This window comes from Micropterus dolomieu, linkage group LG18 (genome assembly GCF_021292245.1).
Source record: "Micropterus dolomieu isolate WLL.071019.BEF.003 ecotype Adirondacks linkage group LG18, ASM2129224v1, whole genome shotgun sequence".
Lineage (NCBI taxonomy): Eukaryota > Metazoa > Chordata > Actinopteri > Centrarchiformes > Centrarchidae > Micropterus > Micropterus dolomieu.
In genome coordinates this window covers 28,248,880-28,265,304 of record NC_060167.1, presented here as the reverse complement: position 1 = coordinate 28,265,304, position 16,425 = coordinate 28,248,880, and the positions used below count along the sequence as shown (strand labels likewise).

The following is a 16,425-nucleotide window of genomic DNA, read 5'->3' as shown; positions in this document are numbered from 1 at the left end:
GCTGAGGCATTTGATAAATCATACCACTAATAACCTACAGGCATGACACAGAGATGGAGCTGGACAGTGTGTGTGTGTGTGTGTGTGTGTGTGTGTGTGTGTGTGTATGTGTGTGAGAGGCAGAGTGAAAAGCAGAGTGTGTGTGTGAGCGTCTGACAGGCAGTGACTTGGCATATCAGCGGTAAGTTTGTGCGCGTGAGTGTGTGTGTGTGTGCGCCCTTGGATGAATCTGTCTGTGCCCCTGCGTTCAGCGCGGCTTTAATGGCTGCATTAATGCACGTATGGCAGCGCTCTCTGCCACAGACGTGCCTTAGGTGGTCTTAAGTCGAGCAGCGGGAAGTGCTCAGAGCTCAGCCGTCATTCTCTGCAGTCATGAGGGCATAGCATGAAAATACTCACAGCGGCTGTGAACAAAAACACAAACAAAGGCTCTGGTCTACAGGTACCCACTCCCTATCCTCCTCCTCTCTCTAGCTGTTTCTGCCAAAGACTTGACTCACACTGTGATCATTCTGCAGCGGAGCTCTGACAGGATCTCAAAGTATGCCGAGAAGACAGGCTAAAAATACAACCTCGTGCATTTGAGCAGCTTGTTTACGGCATCTGGATTTGACAAGGGGTCAGTGTGTGTGTGTGTGTGTGTGCAAAAACACATGCAGACTCACTGAGGTGCCTGCCAGTATACACATGTTCACTTCTGATGTGTTAAGCAGCCAGTAAGGCCACACCCACCCAAGCGCTCTAGTTCTACTTGAGCGATAAACTGTTGGTGAACTTTTGAGCCATGCCATTGTTCTATATATTTGAGTGCTGTGCGAGCTCTTGTCTGCCTACAAGGCTTACAGGGCCAAAACAATATAACCTTAATGTCCTGCTTTGTTTGGTGTGTTTTCTGCAGGGAAGCATGTGAGCTGACAGCCGGAAGGAAGCCAAGAGGAGATTTAATCATGGCCATCCTCCTCATTGCTGGGAGGACACACTAGAGGACACAAGGCTGAGACAGAGATCTCACTGGCCCAACGAGAAGAACATGTCCCGAAGGCAACATAAAATTAACCCTAAAATACCAGGATATCAAATACGGCGGCTGAGAGATGAGAAATTTTGCATTTGCTGCCTCTCGAACTCCATTGTTCACGTACAACAATGACAAACTGCTAGAGGAATCATCAGCTGTCAAGGCGTTGTTGGCACAACCAAACTCACTCTGGCTCTAACAAAACCACGGAACAAAAGCGCCCTCACCGTTCAGCCGCGCTCCAACAGCGACCAGGATGACAGGCACGCCCCAGTGCCTCAGGAGCGGGCGGAGTCTCGGGGCGTAGCCGTTCCTGACCTGCTGGAAGGCCAGCTTGTCAGTGACTGAATATTTAATGACCAGGATGTCAGCCTGCTCAAGAACTTTCCGTACGCTGGCCCAATCGCTGTCCAACAAGTCCTGGAAAGTCAAGAAAAGAAAAAGGACAGCAAATATAAATAGAAGGTCAGAGGAGAACAGACACATAAAAATGGCAGTAAACAGAATTGCCTGCATACCATCTCTGTAGCACGAATCCCCCCTCTGAGTGTGGGGTAAATACCTCAGTGTGGCTCTTAGGACTTTACCCCTGAGGGCCGGTGTGAGGCTAGCTGCTTGCTCTAAACCAACCTAACTCAACTCATTAGGCAGGGGGGGAAAAAAACACTTAAGAAAGCTGTGCGCATTTTGAATAAAAAAGGACAAAGAGGCATAGAATTTGACTGACAGACTCTGCACAGCACCACCCCTGACAGGGTTAGACAGCCCTATAATAGGACGCATACACTGCTGCTACAAAATCATAACAGTGCTTTCATTTCAAATTCATATGCTATTAGGAACAAAAGTTCTTTCATCATTTTTTTTCTGCGCAGTGCATGTTAAAATAGCGTCCTCCTAAGAATAGAGACATTTTTACAAAGCCTGCAATCAGCGCTGGAAGGCGCCTTGGAATTTGTGTGTCTTCTGAGAAACACAAGCAGAGTGAAAGCGAGCAGCAGATCATTGAAGTGAGGCCACACTCTTTCACAGTGACAATGCTCTGGCAAAATTGCGCCACTGTTTGATATTTGCCATCTTGGCCTGCCCAAACCTTCCTCTGCAAATCAAGGATGATTTGGCATCAATGAAGAAGGTGTAGCTCCCCTTTAATATGCAAACTGGGGATGGACAAATGAATGAACAGAACAAGTCAAAGCAAAGATTCCTACTGCATCATGCCAGTCTGCACACAAACACACCACTGGTCTCTTACCCAGCTGGGGCAATCCCGAACCACTACAGTGACATCTCCAAACACACGTGAGGTGTACTCCATGAAGGCTGGGTTGTGCAGGCTGCTCTCCAAGTCGCAGGGTCCCACCAGCGCTCCGTGACCAAGGTAGCTCCACAGCAGGCCTCCCTGCAGCTGCCCCTGGCCCATGATCTCCTCCCCCGGCCCGACTCCTCCGGGGCACTCGCTGCCCAGAGCCACAATGTGGATGGACCTGTAAGTCAAACAACTCGTGTTTGAAAGTGACTTGAATGAAGCAGCAGCACACAAGCAGATGGTGATACAGAAGTAGCAGTGAAGAAGAGGAGGCACCAAGCTTTGCTTTGGTCCTTATTATTCATGTCTATCACGGAGACAGTGCATCACCGTCATGTCACTGAAAATGACTGAGAAGAAGCATGCCAAGGCCTTTATTACACCTGAGAGGGTATTACAGTTCAATAAATCTGACACTTTTAGAAATATTTTCGGTGCTGTATTTATATTTATCAAGCATACTGACAAAAATAAAGCAGCCCACCAGGAACCCCTTCCCCTCACATCCCCTAATGAGTTGCAGCTTCAGAGCAACTTACATTGTGGTCACCGCGGTTTTTGTTCCGCTGCTTTACGCTATGGAGCCCTTTCCCCTCACGGTGCGTTTCCACGCCAGTCTGCAGTCAGACTCGGCTTTTTCCGCAATGAGCCGCGGCTCCGCTCCGTCGTTAATTCCTCTCATCGGCGGCTGCCCCCCCGGGAGCCCGGCTGTTGGGGAGTTTCGCAGTCACTCGCATTTCCCCGTCTCGTTATTCATTCATAAAAGCGGAGCCCGATACCGTCCCGAACTGACCGCAGAGGCGCACCGGACAGCCCAGCCGGCGGCGGAGCAGCAGCAGCGTGTGAACAGCAGCGCCCATGGACAGCCAATGCGCTAACAGACAAACAAGTTGTCAGTCTGTAGGAAACACAATTAACGGCGAGGAGAGAGCAGCCTCGCGCCTCGGTGTCCAGACCACATGAATGACGTAGGCGAATAAAACAAAAAAAGTCTCACTGCCAAATAACAACTGGAAGGAGAGAGAGAGAGAGGGAGAGAGAGAGAGAGAGAGAGAGAGAGAGAGAATGCAAAGGCTGAATAGAGAGCGGTCGCGCCTGACTCAGCAACACGCACGCGGGCATTCACGCGTAGAAGCAGCGCGCGCCAGCACACACGAGCACCCTGGCCATATGACCATGCTGTCGACGTGCAGGAAATGACAGCGTTGTTTTGTTCACTCAAACACAGTTTTGCACCTTGTTGTCCTCTCAGATCTGTCCGTTTCACATCTAAACAATTGACACTGGATGCCACCACATGAATAGACACGAAAGGAATGGCCAAGAGGTTGATAGTGACAACCCTATTAAGCAAGTGTTAGGAGACAATTTGCTTATACTGCAAGAAAATATAAAATACTTTGGTTTGCTTTTATTTTTTTTGGGGGGGGGGGATGTCAGTGTTAGTAAGCTATAAAAGGTGATAAGGAGATCTGGTAGTCCCTCTTGGACAAACTCCAAAGGGCCAGAGCTTTCTGAGAGGAAGCATAGCTCAAGCCTTAAAGGGTTGATCAGAGCGTTGTGTGTCACTCCGAACCATGATGAATAGTGCAGACATAAAAGCATCATAGAGTATTTAGGCCTTGGGTTTGAATGCCCTGCAACACTGTAAATCCAGGCTCCTTACACACTGTGCAATAGCCTTCCTCTGAAAAAAGATGCACTCGCCCTGCTAAGCAGCTAAGCAGACAGTCTGCTCTTGTCTTGACAAACAGCCCTCCACTTGACCTATTGCAAATGTCCACCTGCACATAATGGCCCCCGCCTTGTATCAAGATTCTCAATTTCACTTCCTAATCATATTTTACTATTTAATGTGTAGTAACCTTGCACAAGTTACAGCCCCCTCCTTCCATGTAGCCCATGGCCATGTGCACTTCTTGATTGTATTTGAAGTGTCACACTGGCAGAGGCTTTAGACTGTGTTGTGAGTTTGCTGCAGGCCAGCTACAGAGACCATCATCATTCATGCACAAGGAAACATCATACCCACAGCCTTTGTGTTGTTCTAGGGCCATATCACTGCTACCCTGCACCACAGGCACAGAAACAGAGAAATCATCTGAATGTGACAAGCTGTCTTTACAGCAAATGATAGGCTATAACCAAATTATTTCACTTTGCATGTTATGTACAGAATGGCTATGAAAGCCATTATGATTCAACTTTGTATTTATTACTATAATTATGTAAAATGTATGACTTGTAACTGAAAGCTTGTGTTACTAACCAGAGGTGTGGAGTTTGAAAGACATGGGTGTTTTCCAGGCAGGGAGGGTCGCTATCAAGATGAATTATGGGAATTGGAGCCAGCATTTTTGGAGCTTGACCCATTCTGACAAAAACTAAAAGTCTTGGCCGCTGCTTTAACAAGTTTTACCATTCTTTTTTCAATCTGTTTCTTGCAAGTGCCTCAGTTTTATGGAAGCGCAGTGATAAGTTGCTAGAGTAATCCTTTAAGTACGACAGTGCCACATAGCAAAATGTAACAAAGTTAGGTTTAGAGATATTGGTGACATCATGAATATTAAAGGAATAGTTTTGAGAGCACAGTGGAGACATTTTGAGAAATGCTCTTATTTGCTTTCTTGGCAAGAGTTAGATGAGAAGATTGAAGGCTGACTGTTCAAAACAAAACCCTGAATATCTATACGGAATATGGGGACAGTGCCTTCCAGCCAGCCACTGTACCTGCATGAAGCTGCTGTCAGCACACCGACCAGGGATTTGGTCTGTGTCCTCAAGAAACATGTCACAACGCAAATCCTAGTATTTGCAACATGTGTCCTGATGTTCATGCTTTCTGATGTTATCTGAGGGAATGAACGGATACAAAAAGTGACCAGTATTGTGGTATGATCTTTTTATTTTACATTAATGATTTCCCACTTTAGGACTTTATCGATCAGCAAAAACCTTTTTATCTTATTGATTCATTCACTGAATGCATAATACATGAGGAATATTGAAATGCAGAGGGATACACCAGTGTGGGCACACTTTTAGCCACCTCCTGCCACTACCTAATTTGAAAACAAAGAACCAGAAATCTAAATTAAAGTGAACACATTTTTTAGTGAACTATGTAACAGGGCAATGTGTGACCACATTTTTTAGTAAAACATTTTTAGACCATTTAAAAAGCTAGCAAGCCACACATCAAGTAATTTAAAATTCTAAATGCTCCCAAACTCATTAAAACAAGACCAGTTTTTAAGCCCATGCAAGCCCTATTGATTACTTGAGGTAGAGCATGGACTACGTGTAATTAAACATCTCTCTACACAGTTATCACCCAAACATTTAGAGGAGATCATAGGAGACAAAAAAAATACTATAGAGATGCCATTCTCATCCATGTGTTACTATTATCATTCTTCTCCTCAGCTGCTTCTGCTTTGGCCCTTTCCACCTTGCCGGCCTCTCCCTGGTAGAAGTCTGAATCGACCCAGTGCCTGTCCTGAGAGAGCTTGACATAGACTTCCCCGTTGCTCTCAGTGACCTCGTGGATCCGCTGCTTCACACCCTTGGAGTACCATCTGGGCACAGGTGGCTTTTCCTGGGGGTTGGTGCCCTTGTATAAGCCCTCCCCTTCGGCAAGAGAAATCCTGTACTTGTGCTTTGGACAAATTATGCACAGCTTGCCGTCAATGTCCTGTGAATGTGTTGAAAGAAAGCAGGTAAACAACCTCATGTAGTGCTAAGTGTAGGTCACTTCCAAGATTAGCATAACATTAAATTAATACGGGTTTGATATCTTAATTACAGCGGTTGCTTTTAAGGATTTTAGTGCAAAAACACAAAAGCACAGTCCAGCACTTTAACTTAAATGACATTTTGGCTTCTTTTCTCTGGGTCAGACAAAAAAAACAACAACCCACAAGCTCTTGTAAAATGTAAACCTCACCTCAATGTCTCCATTCTGCAGCATTCCCCCAGCATCTGTTGAGAGGGTAGAGGATCAGTGTATTGCAGAATAAGCTAACAGTTTACAGCAGACTAACCTTTCGCTGACTGGACACACTTTAGAGGCAATATGTGCTAAAATGTCCTATGGATAACAAAGTAAGGCAGGCCAGCGTTAAATGTCCCATGACAGGATTTCTATTAGCAGCAACCTATTTTTGAGTTGGTTCAGTGAAAGTAAGCACATTGATAACATTTTTGAAAATATGCCAATATTTACTGTACTGTTGGATAAAGTCTTACGGCCAATAACACTTTTCATGTATTACCAGATTTGAAGGGAAACCAAAGCCTAATGGTCACACTTTCCCCTCTCTCATAACAGCCGTTTTGAGTTCAGCACAGGTACTCACGATAACAGTAAGAGTCCATAGCATAGAAGACTCCCAGATGGTGGATGATCAGTACATCCCGACCTTCTAATGTTCTGAAAGAGCGCTTTGCTTCAATCAATTCATTGGTTTTCCCCACAAAATAAGGCCCTCCTGTGGTCTGCTCCTTCGCCTCCATGGCTCTGTCAAACGCTGTTCAGACTGCAAGCAGGAGATTTCACAATTCAGTATTCATCACAAAGAAGCATGTTATTTTTCTTTACCAAATCACAAGAGTGGTCGTAACTACCCTGCAAGCAATGCCCTCTGTGCAGCGCATTAACTATGCCCCGTTTCCAGGTGAGAACTTTAATCTTAACTACACGCATGAAAATTGTGACTTCTGGATTTGTAACTGGGATTATTGTGTTGGCACACTACATCACAGTTGTCAGCTTAAAATAAATCCACAACACTTCCAGAACATTCAGCTTGAAGAATCCAGACAAGGACATCTCTTGGTACGAATCAGCTCTACACGTACTCAGACCTGACATTTTAATGCCTAATATCTGTGTCATCGTCATAAGCATTTTTTTTTCTTGTTGTGTGTTCCTTAAATACAAAATACCAGACCAATGAACTGCCTCATGATACAGCTTGCATGACCTACACAAAGTGACACAAGTGGGCCAAATGCAATGACATAAAACATAAATTTGTCTGTCATCCCTCTACAAAAGCATTGGTCATCTAAACCACAGTCCAACATCCATGAGTAATCTCTATGACAGCAAAATATCTGGATGCAGGGGAACCTGACCCCATGTGTGATTCATGTATAGCGGAGTGGAATAATGAGCGCTTCAGTGCAGGCTGAGTAAGCACAGTAGTAGTAGAAGCGAATGTCGCATGTTCTGAGGCCTCTGGCTAAACCACAGGCAGCTACATGCTATGAAGGAAGGAGCTACAGAAAAGCAAAATAATTTTTCATGTCAGGAAAACAATACATTTTCTTTAGGTGAGTCCTAAAAGACTATAGGTCTAATTTGTACAAATCCTTCAAAGTAATTTTTTTGTGCATCCTCTCTGTCTGTCTGTCCGTCTCCCTATATATTTTTACTTGAAAGTACCAGAACATGTATTTTGGGTAAGTTTTTGTCTTTACCTTGAAGCTCAGCAGCAGTGTCTCCTCCATCCAGCTGAGCAACTGCACTTCTGGCAGTTTGGCTTCCATGAGGAGGAGGCCCCATCTCCATTATCTTTAGACACAAGCTGTCTTCAGTTGGTCCTATCTACACTGGGTACATGTCTTATCTGTCTCCCACAGGCACAAGAGCAATTTCATTATAAAGAACACTGTACGTTTATCATAAAACCATGTCTAATCTGTCATTTCTAGAGATTTCTTACAGGATGAATCGCTCTATTTAAATCTACTGATAAATATTAAGATATATATATGTTGTTATTTTATATTATTGTTGTTATTATATTATTAGGTCATTTTAGACTTATCAATTCACGTAATTCAAGTAATTATTTGTTATGTTTGTCAAGGGTTGCTGACATGACAAACAGATTTTAAAAACACAGTAGGTAAACTTTCCCAGATATTTCACAATGGCATTCATTATAAACAGGTTGCCCTTTCAATGATAAAAAGTTACTCAATTATATACAGTGTGTGTGTGTGTGTGTGTGTGTGTGCGTGTTCGTGTGTGTCAGTGGGGGACAAAGTATGTAGATCCTTTACTGAAGTGAAAGTACTAATAACAAGTAGGCTAACAAGTAAACATTCAGCATTGAAAATGTTTCTAAAGTAAAAGTATGTAAGTATAATTAGGAAAATGTACCTAAAGTAAAGAAAAAGTACTCAATGCAGAAAGAAAAATGTCATGTGACTATTAATCATGCTTTAATGTAAAAACAGGATTTTACTGTTGTAATTTTTGAGGGGGAACTCATTTTTATTACTATTTCACAATTTCCCAGAGCCCAAAGTGATACCTTCAGAATGTTTGCTTTGTCTAACCAACAGTACAAAGTGCAAAATTATTACAAATAAATTTAAATAATTAAAAGGAAAAGATCTTCATCTTCTTCTTGTGTGTTATGGAAGCATGAAAAATATTTACAAGAATGAAAGTTGTTGCCAGTTGATTTCAATGTCAGTCTAATACTGTGTCAGTTGTAAATTGTTGTGTAGCTTAATTTGCAACAAAGAAAATTTATTGAGTCCTCATATGTTTTGTCTGTAAAAAAAAGCTGTCAGATAAATGTAGTATAAAAAAAAATATATTATCTCCCCCTGAGATGCAGGGGAGTAGAAAGTGGCATAAAAAGAAAATACTTAAGTGAAGTACCTTTAATGTGTACTTAATCACAGTACTTGAGTAAATGTACCTAATAACTGTCCACGGTACATTTACTCAAGTTTTTACTCTGCTGTATGTATCGGCAATGAGCCATAGTTACTAGTAATGCTTTACATACAAAACACAGAATCAATAAATAAAACAATACATCATTATAGATTAGTGTAACAGTGTATAAAGTCGTAACAAAAAAGTAATTATAATCAATTAACACACTACAAGGCTATATTATATTATATTGTTTAAGCCTTCTATCTTAATCATATCACAATGCAATATAATAATATTCCTGAATATAGCCAATCTGCATAAGGAGTACTTTTATTGATTTAATATAACTTTGAACGTTGAATCTGAACACCTCTTTCACCCCTGGCAGCAGTAGTCTTACCTCGAGTCCTGTCCAAGCAGTTTTACAAAGCGGAACTGTTTGAGTCCGTATTCAAAGAGCACCGACCAGCCGGACTCATTTCCCAGAGCACCGCTGAGCTTCGCTGTGCTCTCAGCCGGAGAGAAACCAGAGAAACCCATATTTTGTCGCAGAGAATAGACCTTAAGTAGCATCCACAAGAAACATCCAGAGCCCAGTCACTCTAATGTTTGACATCTGTGCGAGCAGGTAAGTAAGATAGCTAACATGCTACAGATTTATTTAGCTCTGCTAAATCATCGTGCTGGCGCAGTAGTGTTGTTCATGGGCCTGTAACGTTAAACCTGTAAGATCTGTGCCTGTCATTCATTTTCTGCTTTTTGAATACACAGCCAAAGATATGATCGGCCTGAGTGTGTTTTTTAATTCCAACGTTGTTATATTAAAAAAAGAAACCGGCTAATTCCAGTCAAAAGCAACACTGCTGAAATTTGTCCTGACCAAAAGGTCCTACAGGTTACCTCATTATTGAAAGCCAAAGCTAGGCCACTATGTTAAAGAGGAAAACCTGTACTCCAGAGGTTTACTCTGACAGAATAAGGCTGGTGATATTTGGCTGGTATGGTGCTTGTCGTTACCATGTGGATCTGTTAATATCCAGTAGTATGGGGGGTACTAGTGAATGTGAACAGATTTCACACAATTATGTTAGCCTTAAATACAGTATATTAACATCATAACAGTTTGTATTTTAGTTCACAGAACTAATAAGACCAAACACCCTATAAAAGAAAAGAAATAAGTAATAACGTGAAACTTTAAAAAAAAATTTATTGTACGTTACAGGTACAGTTTCATTTAACCTCCCTAAAGTGCAAAGGGTCACACTTTACAACAAAGGAACACAAAGTAATGCAGAATGTGTTTGTGTGTGAAGTTTCTGAACAGGAAGATGGTGCTGCGTGCTTGTGGCTTTATAGTGTTTCGTCGTCTAGCTAGTCGTGTCCCTCCACCAGACAACATCGAGTACCTCCTCTTGCAGACCTCTTATGGGACACACCACTGGACCCCGCCCAAAGGTGTTTACAAGTTCAAAAACAGCACATCTATCAGGTCATTGATGAGAGATACTAATGAGCTGAATTCTACTCGTATAGCTTTAGATGTTCTTTGTGCCAGTTCCGTCTAACCTGTTCACCATCAGGTCATGTGGACCCAGGCGAGGATGACCTCACCACAGCTCTGAGAGAGACCAAGGAGGAGGCCGGGCTGGGGGCGGAGCACCTGCGGGTGATTGACGGATTTTTGCAGGAGCTGCGTTACGAGGTGCAAGGAAAGCCCAAAGAGGTGCTGTACTGGCTGGCCGAGCTGAGAGACCCAGGGACAGCGGTTACTTTGTCTGACGAGCACAGGGACTACCGCTGGGCACGGCTGGAGGAAGCCTGCACTCTGGCTCAGTACAAAGACCTGCAGGACACACTGAGATCAGCACACAGATACCTGGGGGCTCTGCAGGACAAACAGTGATGAATCAGAATGGAGACTGTGCAGACAGGGATGATTAAAGAAAGGAAATGACTGTCAGCTGGCATGTGGGACCCTTAGACCATAGCTTGGAATAGTGAATCCAATGTGGCAGTATTTCTGCTGTGATTATGTGATTGATACTTCTGTCTCTGTCAGGTTTAAATACTGTTGAAGTCTATTTAAATTCTTTGTCTCTACTGTACTGTGCAATGTAAGGCTGAGTAGATTCCCTTCTGTTAAAACAAAGGCGAGTAGAGAGGAAATGAATTCTCTGAAACTAATTCTTGACAGCCAATTACTGATGTGATCTTAGTCACTGCACTAAAACGAGATTGTCTGTGCCTTTGAATCTTTTAAGTCATATGTAATTAGATTACATGCATAAATGTTTTCAATGTAAATAAACTAAAATGCAAATCTGAAGGAGAAACAAATGAAAGAGATGGACACCCTCATCATTAGAACAGCGTAAACCTGAAGAGGGGCATATGTATTAACACTGTAGCTAGAAGCAAAGTTTTGCGTACCTGGATATTTATAAAATCATCTTTTAAATATATACAAGAGGAACCCCTTTTATAGACCGTCCATGGGGAGCCCACACCAATAAAAAAGAAAAGACAGTAAAAATACCTCGCTCAAGCAAAAAGATGACTGGATAAAAATAATTTGTAAGCACCAGATGCTGCCACAGGGTGGGGACAAAAACAAGAAATCTTTACAATACATGTACATTTGCTACCATTAGAAAACACTGCAGGATGTAGAAATGTACTTTAGATGACCTTTGAGCTCAGTAACAGCCTTCAGGCCTTTCCCCATCTGCTCTTAGCATCCAAATAAAAGTGAGATACACCTATTGCTTTTGCAAATGAGTTCCTGTCCAGAAATTAGAGATCATTTTATTATGTTAGAAACAACAGCCGTAAAATTTAATAGAGACGATGATGATACAATGAACATCAAGTTAACAATACTTTCCAGGAACAAAACACTAAACTATATAATTATACTAATGAAACAATTTGTAAACACCATACATTTGTCTGTGGACACCTGAAAGATTACCATTTTTGTGATGTCTGTCCTTGACTGATGAAGGATTAGTTAAGATATTTTTCAGTGAAAAAGCAAGTGATTTAAGACAAAAAAAATGTAATTGAAACCAGTCAGCATTGGCACCTCATCCTCATTTTGAAAAGAGATGACTGAGCAGTGTTTTTTATGTATAGTCAGCACGGACACTTTTAATAAGCTGGAAATAATCATAACATTCAATGTCTTTTTTTAAATCCAGGTAACTAATCCTCATATAATTTGTCTTAATAGTGTTATGAAATAAAGTCATACTTTATCGACTGAGTATAAACCTAAAAAGCTGGAAGTAGCACACATACGTGTCATCCAAAGGTAAATGGTGACATTCAAGTGGGACTTGAAACTTGACCCTGGTCACTGGTACTGCTACATTGTACTATATACAGGAACATGTGCTCTCAACGTAATGCTGCAGGATTACATTAATAGCCTCTGCTGAAGGGATGAAATGAGGGTCATTAAAGAAATAAATATGTTCATAAAACTCAAAAAGCAGGGTGGAAGCGCTCACTTCAATGAATTGGCATATTTCATTTTAAGAACGCAAGGTAAACAAAAAAAACTTTATTTACATTAAGCAAAAGCAGATATATTGCTTTAAGACCCATCGGGGTATCATTGAACCAGTAATTAATTAAATGCCTGGTAGAGCATGAAAGCTACTTTGTCAGTCATATGAGACAACAAATAGAAATTCTTCATTCACTTCATGATTAAACATCTACTCAGCAACCTGGTAGTTTATGTGTGATCTGGCTTGGATGTCAAGGGGCCTTAAAGGCAATGCTGGTGGTTTGAGTTGCCCAGGACATTCATTGTTTAAGGTTCTGCTTTGTTCGTGGTCCGCAAAGCATTGGAAAATTTTATTAAAAACATTCAACAGTAACGTGACAACTAGTGTTGTAGTCAAGACCGCCCAAACCGAGACCAAGTACAGACCAAGACCAGAGTTTATTGAGAGCAAGACAAGACCAAGACTTTTAGGGGCTGAGATCAAGTCGAGACCAAGACCGAGGGAGGGTGAGACCGAGTCAAGACCAAGACCAGTTCCCCACATTACATGACACACAATAAAATGTGGAACGAGATCATAGGTACATAGGAACCCACATACAAACACTAAGAGCTGAAATCAACGTAAGCATCTTTATTCAACAGTCCTTTTACCATCGTGGTTAAGAGTTACAGTCGTTAACGAGAACAACACATTTTAATTAGGGTTATTGGTTGCATTTGAAGCAATATGTTTTACATCCAATCAAAGTTAGGATGTTAACAAATAAATCAGACAATGCACAAGCAATTTATTGATATTGCCAAAGTTATGGTCTTGACTGGTCTTGAAATAAAATCCAGAGTCCTCAATGTCAGAGACAAGACCGAGTACAAATACGGTCAAGACCGTCAAAAAGTGATCTTAAGGCCGGTCTCGAGTACTACAACACTAGTGACTTCCTTGGAACAGTGTCACACTGTCAGCATGCTTCATAGGGGCTATTTCTTTGGTAGAAAGTAGTTCACATAAAAGCTGTTCACACTGAGGTCTATGGATTATCCAGAGCAACAGGGACATTATTTATGCTGTAACATCTTTTAAATGTCACTTTTTCAATGTTGTGTGCACAACAAATTTCCATTCAAATCAATTGTATTGGAGTATAGGCAGAAATCTCAAGAGAGAGACATCTCAACATCTTGACAAAGTACACCTAAAGTGTATGTGTGGCAGGACACCACAATGCGATTTGGGTGAACCAACATTTTAAGCTAATAAATTCACTATAACACACCAATAATCCATGTACCGTGTAGTAGTGACTACTGGTCAATGGCAAAATAAGGTGAAAACCTTTCAGCAGGCTTGAATTACATACTGTTTTATTTTGAATGATTTCCCAATTTAACCACAACAACTTTATGGCTCCATTTGCATATCACTCCTACTTTCATTTCAAAAAACAACTTGCTGTGCTCTTTTCCATGACATGTGGGCTTAGCAACAGATATCTATATTGGCAAACAATCCCAACAATGTAGTATCGTTTTGTATTTTACAATAGAAACTTTATGAGCGACATTTGCATCCTCACAAACACAAAATGAGGGTAAAAATTACATAAAATTAAAGAAGAAACCAACAAGGACATTATTAACATCAATAAGTGTGGACACATTGTGGTAGCATTGTGGACACACACAGGTCAGTCCATCAAGTGTGTGACCATGTGAAGGCCCACACACAAAAAAAACACACTTGCGCATACACATGCTCACACACAGAGATTAAATGAACAAAATGATTTCATTCAGTCTTTTATCTCAACATCTCAGACTGCAGACCTTTTTAGTGAGTCATTTCTTAGGTTGAGTTTGAGAATTATCATCATCACTCGGAGATAATTGTTGGTTGCTATCTTCCCTCAAAAGGCCTCCTTAGCTTTTCTCCACCTGCCCTCATTGTAAAAACAAGGCATACATTTCAGTAAAAAAGAGAATTTTCAGATGAAAGACCTCTAAAATGATCGTTGAATTGCTATCGTAAGGGCAACATTACATCTAGGCTTCACTCTAAAAAAAAAACAATAATGCCGATTCTGATTTCTTCATTTGTAATAGGAAGCAAAAAATTTGAAAATTGATACCACTCGTGTGTGTGTTTGTTAAATATTAAACTAATGCCAGCAGTTGGTAGGCTTAGCTTAGCACAAAGACTGGAAACAAAGGGAAACAACTAGCCTGGCTCTGTCCAAATGCAGTATATATACACACATATGTATATACAAATATATATATATATATACATATACACATATATATGTATGTATATATATGTGTGTATATATATATATATACACACATATATATATACATATATCTTGTTTGTTTAATCTGTTGTAAAAAAAAGTGTGTGTATATATACATATAAATACATACACACACACACACATTATATATACACACACATACATATATACATACATACATATATATACATATACATACATATATATACACATATATACATATATACACACACACACATATACACACACATATATATATATACACATATATACATATATACATATACACACACACACACACACACATATATATATTATATATATATATATATATATATATATATATATATATATATATATACACACATATATATATATACACACATATATATACATATATATACACAAATACATACACACAATTTTTTTTTTACAACAGATTAAACAAACAAGATATAACATGTTAATTTGTGAACTTTAGAGGTGCTGGTAGGTTGATTTTGTTACCTTCGGACAGAGCCAGGCTAGCCGTTTTCCCTGTTACAGTCTGTGTGCTAAGCTAAGCTAAGTTCATATTAAAAGGAATAGCTCAACATGTTGGGAAACACACTTCTTTGTCATTTAAATATAAAGCTACAGTCAGCAACCTGTTAGCTTAGCTCAGCATAAAAACTGGAAACGGGTGGAAACGGGTAGCCTGGCTCTGTCTCACAGTAACAAAGTCAGCCTACCAGCATCTCTAAAGCGCACTCATAGACATTATATCTTGTATCTATATCTCTGTGCAAAAACCTAAGAGAAAAAAACGTCAATTTGATGTTTCATGGGGGTTATGTGGTGCACCAATTTCTTGGCTTTAAGCAGTTGGCAGGCAACCAGCTGAGACTCTGGGGAGTTACTACTCCCAGCCAAGAAATTGTACGGCACGCAATACCCATAAAACAACAGATTGCAGTTTTTACACTTTGGTTTTTGGACAAAATGTGACATAAATTGGTTTTAATTCGCAAGCTTAAGAGGTGCTGGTTGGTGGATTTTGTTACTGCTCGATAGAGCCAGACTAGCTGTTTCACCATTTCAAGTCTTTGAGCAAAGCTGAAAACGTAGTTTCATATTAAACGGTCAGATGTTAGAATGGTATGGATGTTCTCATCTAACTAAATAAGCGTATTTCCCAATACATCAAACTAGTCCATCAGCCGAAACACATGAGATTGGTACATTTTGTTACGAGGATTTTACTTCTTCTCTATACGGTGAGGGAAGGGCAAAACATGACAACCACATCAAGAGTCAAAGTTCGGAATCTCTGGCATCTATCCACCTCCTATTGTGTCTTATATCAAATCCATTTAAGATCTGGTTCAGGAGTGGATTTTCTCTCCACATCCACAACAGAATCCAGTCTCCTTGAGCCTCCGAAGCACAGGGCCAGGAGGAAATGTTTCACTCTTTTGGCTTCACATTAAAATCCAACAGTTTATTCAAACAGTGTTAAATCCACTACATGCATCCATTGCTCCATGGTCTTTAAAATGAATGCTTGTTGGGGCTGTACTCCGGTTCCTTGGCACCTTGGCATAAAATCCATCAATTTGAATCAAA

At 40.8% G+C, this 16,425-nt stretch overlaps 3 protein-coding genes across 5 annotated transcripts in view; 1 reads left to right on the top strand and 2 right to left on the bottom strand.

Annotated features, from left to right (window-relative positions):
- The window catches only part of rhobtb3 (Rho related BTB domain containing 3), a 25,134-nt gene extending 21,788 nt beyond the window's left edge, over positions 1-3,346 (bottom strand). Inside the window, exons 1-3 of one of the 2 annotated variants that reach the window (XM_046029083.1) lie at positions 2,867-3,346; positions 2,274-2,505; positions 1,246-1,438 (exon numbers count right to left, since the gene is read on the bottom strand). In XM_046029083.1, coding sequence (XP_045885039.1) covers positions 1,246-1,438; positions 2,274-2,505; positions 2,867-2,868 — 427 coding nt within the window. In that variant the 5' untranslated portion in view covers positions 2,869-3,346. The remainder of the gene's footprint in view (positions 1-1,245; positions 1,439-2,273; positions 2,506-2,866) is intronic. The other variant, XM_046029084.1, reaches the window with a different exon arrangement.
- A 2,126-nt stretch (positions 3,347-5,472) lies between these two features.
- Positions 5,473-9,544, bottom strand: rfesd (Rieske (Fe-S) domain containing). Its single transcript, XM_046029366.1, has 5 exons — positions 9,413-9,544; positions 7,812-7,960; positions 6,686-6,865; positions 6,274-6,308; positions 5,473-6,021 (listed from the first exon to the last, which is right to left on the bottom strand). Exons 3-5 carry the CDS (start codon positions 6,840-6,842, stop codon positions 5,701-5,703), a joined length of 513 nt encoding a protein of 170 aa, XP_045885322.1. The 5' UTR covers positions 6,843-6,865; positions 7,812-7,960; positions 9,413-9,544; the 3' UTR covers positions 5,473-5,700.
- On the top strand, positions 9,482-11,341 carry nudt2 (nudix (nucleoside diphosphate linked moiety X)-type motif 2). Of its 2 annotated transcripts, XM_046029367.1 has the most exons (3): positions 9,482-9,640; positions 10,329-10,470; positions 10,596-11,341. In XM_046029367.1, the coding sequence occupies exons 2-3, from the start codon at positions 10,344-10,346 to the stop codon at positions 10,916-10,918; spliced, it is 450 nt and encodes a 149-aa protein (XP_045885323.1). In that variant the 5' UTR covers positions 9,482-9,640; positions 10,329-10,343; the 3' UTR covers positions 10,919-11,341. The 2 variants fall into 2 exon arrangements, with proteins under 2 accessions (XP_045885323.1, XP_045885324.1); XM_046029368.1 differs by lacking the exon at positions 9,482-9,640 and having other exon boundaries at positions 10,365-10,504.
- The last annotated feature ends 5,084 nt before the right edge of the window (positions 11,342-16,425 follow it).

Coding starts and splice junctions, on each gene's coding strand:
- rfesd (XM_046029366.1), bottom strand. CDS start 6,842: ATGGAGGCGAAGGAGCAGACCACAGGAGGGCCTTATTTTGTGGGGAAA. Junction 6,309..6,685: donor TATGGACTCTTACTGTTATC/GTGAGTACCTGT, acceptor CCCTCTCAACAG/ATGCTGGGGGAATGCTGCAG. Junction 6,022..6,273: donor TGCAGAATGGAGACATTGAG/GTGAGGTTTACA, acceptor ACACATTCACAG/GACATTGACGGCAAGCTGTG.
- nudt2 (XM_046029367.1), top strand. CDS start 10,344: ATGGTGCTGCGTGCTTGTGGCTTTATAGTGTTTCGTCGTCTAGCTAGT. Junction 10,471..10,595: donor CCACTGGACCCCGCCCAAAG/GTGTTTACAAGT, acceptor GTTCACCATCAG/GTCATGTGGACCCAGGCGAG.